Below are 8,019 nucleotides of genomic sequence, written 5' to 3'. Positions count from 1 at the left end.
ACGTAAGCTTAGGTTTATTAGAACAATAAAAGACATACCATGAGAATTTGATATTTAAAGAAAGTAGCAGCTGCTTGCTGCACATTTGACCATCAATTTCAATAGTTTGGATTTTCCTTTAAAGACACAAAAATAAAACTTGTAGGTCTAAGTATGTTATATTAACAATTTATGAATGTTCTTTTCAGCAGACTAAAAAAATTAAGAAGTCAATACTTCTCATTGTTTTTTAAACACTTACACTTTGTTTCAACACGTTCTGCAGATAATGGTGCAAAGCACTTTTACAGTATTTGTGCTATGTTTTTATTTGGCAACTGTCTACTTGATTTTTTTTTCTTCTTTTTTTTTCCAGGTTTTTTTGTAAACAACATTTTGTACAAACTAGCACAGTGAACCACAACCCCAGCAAACTTGTTTTCATCATACAATATAAATAAAATCAATACAAAAGTTTGGTTGGTTGCTTGGAACATTTTTTCTGGATCAAGAGGTTCTAAATCATGGTTGATACTTTTAACTCCTGAATTAAATATATTACGTAAACAGTTGACTGTTCTATGTCCCTTTCAGACCCTTGTTAAAATAATTTTAGAAGGTAGACTTCATTTATCAACATTTCAAGTTCTCTTCCATTAAATAAAGGGTTCACCATCCATACACGTTTTAACACTTTGCCTTTTGAAGGCTAACTTCTTCAGATTTGGTGGAATTCTTGAAAAAACAAAAAAAAAACAGGATATGTCCAGAACGAGAAAAAAAAGCTTTTTCTCCCTGGCCTTCAGAAACATATTTAGTGTCGAAAAGGTTGTTTAAGTGTCAGTATGGCAGAGCCTTGAAAGGCAAGGAGGTCTGAGGAGTTTTCAAATAAATAAATTAGTCTGACGGCTTAGATCTTTCCTGGAGTCAACATTGCAGGTTAGCATTAAATCAGCCGCCTTGGGTGTTTCTCTGTAAAGCTGACAAGTCGTTGATGGTAGCTGACGTTGTTAATGTGTCGCAATCGCTGTTTTTAGAGCAGCGGTTTAACCGGTGGTACAAGCGCTTAGCTTCTGGAGGGACACTGCTACGCTGGGCCTCATAGCTGAGTTCATACAGCGACTGGGTCATCAGTATCAATTCTTTCTCTTCTTCAGTTCGGACTTGGGATAAAGAAAGAAAGAAGGAAACGGAAACATCAACACAACGAGTTCAAGAAGGTAAATGTCAATGCCCATGCTGCCCTCTGCTGCTCTCTCTGTGAGCTGTCCAACCACATTTATGACATGGAAAAACGGGGGAAAAAAGACAAAAACGAGAACCAGAATGTGCGGCCAGTGTCCCTGTTCCCACCCTCCCTCCTTCCTTTGTTTATCGTAATTTCTCTCTGCCAAAATGTCCATTCACAGAAGCTACCAGACCGTGCCCTCATTCATTTCTGATGGAGGGTGGGAGAGGTGGTTGCTGTATCCGCTGCCGTTGAGGGAGAGGGATGTGAAGGACGGACTGGGTCCAAAAACATCTGAGGACATACTGTGCAGGGGTCCAGGTATCCCTGGCTCTGGACTGGGTGAGTCTCCTGGGTGGTGAGACATGATGTCTGAAAAGCGCTGTACTTCACTGGACGGATGGTGGCCTGGGATAGGATGGTCCATGCCCCCTAGCGGGGTACCGGTGGGTCCTGACGATGGAACAAAAGGGAGATCTACAGGAGTTTGGGCCTGCGAAGATGGGGGGCCTTGGGGAAAAAAGTCGTAATTCCCTCCTGGACCGTAGTACTCGCTTTGATAATCTGCATATACACAAAGCATACAAGAATTGTGGTTTAGATTTAGTAACAAAGAGCAGAAGAAAACTCCTTGTTTAAAAATTCATTTAATATGTAGTCTGTTGTTCTTTGGAACAAATCTCAATATGCCACATTAGTCACAGAACATGTTACACCAAAATCACAAATGTAGCTGGGTGGGGAGAACAAAGCTCTGCTAATTACAGCGAGGAAGGCTTTGAACAGCTGAAAACTTATATGATATAATAACAGCTGTTACTGATATGATAGTGTATATATAACAATAACTGCCTTGTTTCATGCATATGGACAAGAACCTAGCAGATTATGAAAATATATACGGAAAATGGGGTTTGTACTTAATGTTTATTTTTGACAGTCAGTTTCATACTGTGGTTTTTATTATTGCCACTTGTTTACACTTTGTTTGTAATATTGGAATTTTAGTTGGAATAACAAAATTCACAAAAAATAATTTTATACTAATTTAAGAGGCTAGGTTTTTTCAATCAACATTTGTATCCACTGATAGCAACAATAAAGATGTGTGTAATAGCCTACAACTTTTGATTCAAGAGACTGTCCAAGTGTGACAACTAGCCCCGATCTTCTATATATAGGCTATATATATATATATAAAATTAGGTAAAATAAAACTAAATTAGACTGAATAAAACACACACAATGCTGTCCACACATGTACAATGCCGGAACATGCACGCCGTTGTAGATTCACAAATAAAATAAATGGACGGTACGCCTAAGCAGCTGTCAAAATTTCAAGGAGCAACACAACAAATATCAATCGTTTGACGATATCAAAGCATTTAAGCATCAAACACATGGATAACATGAAAAATTAGCCAGTAGCTAGTATAATTTTCCACGTTCAGAAGCCCCTAATTACAAAACAAAATGTATATTTGCAGACTATTTAACTATTTAAAACACAAACTAACAGACCAATAAAAACATTTTGAACTTGTATTTGTCGCGTAAGTCAACAATATTCACTTCTGATGCGTAACGAACGAAACCAGCGCGAAACCACAAATGTTTGAGATAGATAAGTCTACAATAAGCCATTATATCTTACCTCCATAGTATGAAAACGGGCCGTTTGGAATTAATTCTCCAGGCTCGAGTCTGTCCACGAGCGTTCGCATTCTTCTCGGACTCCGGAAGAACGCGTGTCTCCTCGCGCCGAGCGCGCTCAGCTGTTTCATGCGCCGCTCTTTGGACCGCCGGTTCTGAAACCATACCTAGTGCACATGGAGAAATAGCAATGGAAAGCTATTAACTGCTTAGAAATTATTATTATTTTTTTTTTTTGCTAAAATTGGTAACACTATAAAAGAGTGTCAGAGTGATAGAGGAGCACGTCACAGTAATTAATTACAATGGTAAAAACAATAATAGCATGCATTGTAGGAACTCTATGTGGAACTTCACGAAATAATTACATAAGCAGCCTATTCATTTATTACGATTCTGTGCTTAGTTATATAAATACACAGTAACTATGAAGAAAAATAAAAAAGCATATTATCACCTGAATAAATAAATAAATAATAATACGTTTTATAAACCTTTTTGTGTATGTGACTGATACATTTTATGATCTGCAATGTTTAAATGGTGTCAGAATTATAACATCTGTTTCCACCCATTTAATTTGTCACAATCATTTCTGCCATTTCTACTTAATTTTACGAGTTTTCAGAGGGTCAGCTTGGTTTTATTTATTAGTAGGCTAATTCGAAGTGGACAGAAATGCAAATACCTGCAGGTCTTTGGCACCATTTTGACTTGAACATTTAAGGCAGCAATTGCACATTTGTATTTTATTTTATTATTATGCATTGAAAAAAAAATAATATAAAAATAAGAGTGGTGCATTAAAATAAGACAACCTACCTGCAGACCCAACAGTCTGACACTATGGCCTAATGTTTACATGTCAAGTTTACCATTTTTTATTGGTTCAGAGCAGTGTCTTCACAGTCTACTGAGGTAGGCCTGTGAAGTGACAGAATACATTCGTATTGTGGTGATAAGATTACTCGTAATTATCGTCACTGTTAGAGAGTCGGATCTAACCTCACTTTAATGATCTTTTAACCCTCCATTTACTCCGACTGAGGGGGCAGCAGCGGGGACTTCAAATATCTAATTAATACTTAATAGGAGGGTGGTTACCGATATATTAACCGGCTCTATGCAGTTATTATTTCGTAATCTATATATCCACCCTTGAATTCCTTTTGCTAATTATAGTTTACTCTGACGGTCTTAAATATCCAACCTCGCCACTCTATTAATCTCAAGCCCTTCCCTGCACTTGATCTTACGTTCAGTCTCATTTTAAGGCTTTATCCCCACAGCACCAATCTATTAGGACGCTTTTAACTATGATGCTTTATCTGTGTTCTTATCGGATACCTCAGGCCGAAAAAATGACCAAGATGAGGCTCTTTAAAACGATGCTGACAAATACCATATAGCGTGCGTAAATGAGGGCGCACGTTCGCCAGTGTACTGCGCACATTGGCAAGACTCTCGGTTCATTCGACAAAAAAAAAGCAAGGATCGATTCTCAATTTCTCACTGAAAAGCACTTAGTATGAGGTACTTTGACAGACACAGGGACAGATTTCTGCGTTTCCACTTGACTGAGAACCGTCACAGCATGTCTAAATGTGGTCGCAAAACGTGATGTCGCTGCATTGCCAAGACTCCCATCGTTCTCACCAGTCTGATGCCAGCTGGCGTGCCTCTCCATCTCTCGAGTCAAGTATAAAAAGGCTAACCATATAAATGTTACTTCCAAATATTTACAGGTGCCAACAAAGAAGTGCCCTCATTTCTATTCAAATAGTCTTGCCTCAAGGATTGGAAAGAAGAGGCACAATGAAGGTGCGCGTGCGCTTTTTTCTGTTGCATCCAAGAAGAGAAATTTGTACCACAGGATGTCTTAGAAATCACACACTATAAATTCACGTCATAGGCCTATCTCATTGTGTTTTTCCTCAAAATTACTAGCAGCAAACACAGCAATTATAAGTTACCAGTAAATACAGTTTGTTAGTATTGGTGTAATTATGCATATTTACATGTATTTTTTTCTGTTATAAAGTGTAGGTTTACCTGAATAACTCGCATGTTGAGCCCCGTTTCCTGCGCCAGTTGCTCCCTGATGTGTCTAGTTGGTTTGGGGGTCGCCGCGAACGCCGCTTTCAGTGTCTCCAGTTGCTTTGCTTTAATGGTGGTACGCGGTCCTCTCCGTTTGCCTCCGAGGTTCTGGTCATCGTTTTCATTGTTACCCGTTTCTTTGTCCGATAAGTTCGCGATTTCCCCATCCTTGACATCGTCCTGTAGCTGGTCTTGCGAATCTGGCGATAAACTAGGATCACTGCAAGCTGTAACTGAATGGGGAAAGAGGGGCCCTCGGAAATAGGGTGTCCAAATAAAAACCTCTGAATTAGACATGGGGACCAGAGAAGTGTTAAACACTAAACAATGGAATGTAAAATAAATAAATTAACAAACACAAAGAAAAAATAAAAAGAAAGAAACAGAAGATTTAATAAAACAAAAGAAACGAACAAAGAAAGAACAAATAAACACTTCTATTTAGAGCTGAAAGAACTGCCACAATGCACTAGTCTACAGCAGCGAAAAAAGGTTATTAGAAAACAAACTGGCTAGAAATAGCCCACAAAATGAAAGAAGCTAAATCTGTATTTAATTTCACATGGAAATTGGAATAAAAAATTCAATGCTTTTCAAAATATATTACGCATGACTCCATCTGAAGATTTCTTTTACTTTTTTTGAGAGACATTATATTGAATAAAGGACTTCAAGACAGCCCAGTGTATATTCTTCAAACATTTTCATATATTTTTTTTAGATCAAAAGATACCTTATTAATCTAAAGTATTGAATAGGCCTATATTAAGTATTATTGATAAAGCAAGATAATAGCGCGTGCAGTGTGCATTTTTTTCCAGTTCTCATATCATTTAATTAATTGTACTCACCTGAAAGGAGATTGGCGTCTTTTCCGTTCGTGCTGCTTAAATAATCGTCTTTACAGACAAATTTATTTTCGTCTATGATGTACAATTCCTCCCCCGTGGAGAGTTGCTTGTTACACATCATGCATGTGAAGCAGTTCAGATGAAACACTTTGCTCCGTGCCCTCCGGACCAAGTCGTTCGGCGAGATCCCCTGAGCACAACCCGCGCATTTTGTTCCAAAGCGCCTGCAAATGAACAGACCAAGAAAAAAAGGTCACTAAAACACAGTAAAACAGTAGATCAAATATAAAGGAATCTGTTTTCATCAGCTGAGACTAAGGTGATGGAATAGCATCGTTTATATTTGAGTGTACATAAAATGAGTGTTCGTAAACATTAAACATCGTAAACATCGTAAACATCGTTATCAGTTATTTTGGGAAAAATCGCTATCACAATTATTGTTTGTTCAGTTGTTATTGTTTATGCCCTGTTCACTCAAATAAAAAAATAGATATGTATTCTTATGTTTTTTCTTTATGTTATATAAATAAATAAAATTGAAGGCCTAAATAAAATTCTATTATAATTTGGATTTATTTTGCATGTATTTTCGTGTGTATTAAAGCATAATTAACAATCACCCTTAACAAAAGTACATGCATATTCTTCCAATACAAACACCACTGCAGTAAATGCTCACCACTTAATTATGACCAATAATGTGTATTGTAGTTCTCTGTACAGATTGTTGATTCTGAGTCTGCGATTACATTGTCTGAGGGTTTCCAGCTCAAAGTCGTTTATTATTCAAATCCACTTATCACATCTTAACTCGAACCACTGCAAACACTGTGCAGACAGCCTGCCACTGGGCCGCGTTACACTTTCAACTACCCTGGCAAAGCATTGATCCCTGCGGCTTCTCTGGCTGCCATTCGCTGTAAACAAAGTGTGATTTCCTTCAAAACCCTTACTGAGGACGAGTACACAGACTATTAGTGTATCTGCTCGTCATTTTGCATGACAATTCAAATTAACAAGCATTTAATTAATGGGCGTCCTAATCAAAGAATCAAACACGTCGGTCGTGTTGACAGTACTTAGGATCACACTTCATGTTAGTGTGAATGCAAGTCCTAAATTCTAATGAAATCATGCAAAATTGGAGACGCTTATGCAATGTGTAAAGCTTTAACGCGATTTCGAAGTTAAATAAAGAAGAAAAAAAGGGCATTTCAGGAGCACTGTAAATATATTTGAGTGATCGAGAAACGGTTGATTTATTACATTTGAGGCATGTTGGTGTTTTAAGCTATACTTAACAAATAAGTGAAACCTCTTTTAAAAAATAATAATATAATTTTAAAAGGATATGCTGGTTTTATATGTATAACCTATAAATGTTAAATTACCCCAAAATTTAAAAATTCTTTAACAACCATGTCTGATATGTTGATTTTTCAACGTATTTTATTGTTCGTGTAGACAATTATACCAGTATCTTTGAAGCGCATGATACTAAATAAACTAACATATTTCCATGTATCACAGTAATATATCTACATCGGGAAAAAACAAAAACAAAAAACATATTACGTATTTTATGAGTCGAACTCTCGCAATGAACTTACCTAAAGAAGTCGTTTTTGCAATACAGTTTTCCTTCTCGAGAGAAGCATTTTTCTGTTAGGTTACATTTGCACTCGCAACATTGTACGCACTTGATGTGCCATGCTCTGTCCAGAACATTAAGGAGAAACCTGTCCAATATAGGCCTCTCGCAGCCCGCACAGTGGACCATTGTCTTTGGATGTGCTCCCACAGTTACTGCCGTGGTGTCCACAACCTGAGAGTCTGCTCCTGTTTTCTCTCTTTCCAAAGAGAGAATGGAAAGGGTCGCAATGATGAAGGATGTTCCAAGTCAGTCTTTGCGAACAGGGCCGAAAGGAAAAGATCAAGAAGTTTTAATTATATTCACCACTTCTGTGTATTTGGATGGACCTGTAGCGGTCCAAAATCAGGAGAATAAAATAGGATCTTCTCATGAGGTAGAGCTTTAGTTGTCAGTCATTATTTCTCATCCTCTTTCTTGCCAAATTGCTTTGAGATGCATAAATGAAGCCAGCATAGAGAAATCTTTCAAAACACCAACTGTTCGTTGGTTACAAAGACACGGACATCATTGCGGGGAAAAAAGCACGTCGCCGTTGTCAACAACAAGGTGAA

The 8,019-nt window shown here is 37.6% G+C and overlaps 1 protein-coding gene across 1 annotated transcript; it reads right to left on the bottom strand.

Moving 5' to 3' along the window:
• Positions 1-363: 363 nt before the first annotated feature.
• Positions 364-7,609, bottom strand: LOC306854301 (LIM/homeobox protein Lhx1). The gene is made up of 5 exons (XM_079392196.1): positions 7,425-7,609; positions 5,812-6,035; positions 4,916-5,193; positions 2,865-3,030; positions 364-1,771 (listed from the first exon to the last, which is right to left on the bottom strand). The coding sequence occupies exons 1-5, from the start codon at positions 7,592-7,594 to the stop codon at positions 1,392-1,394; spliced, it is 1,218 nt and encodes a 405-aa protein (XP_079248322.1). The 5' UTR covers positions 7,595-7,609; the 3' UTR covers positions 364-1,391.
• Positions 7,610-8,019: the final 410 nt, after the last annotated feature.

This window comes from Barbus barbus (assembly GCF_936440315.1).
Source record: "Barbus barbus genome assembly, chromosome: 34".
Taxonomy (NCBI): Eukaryota; Metazoa; Chordata; class Actinopteri; order Cypriniformes; family Cyprinidae; genus Barbus; species Barbus barbus.
Note: the sequence above shows the minus strand (reverse complement) of the source record. Positions and strands in the feature narration are given on the sequence as shown.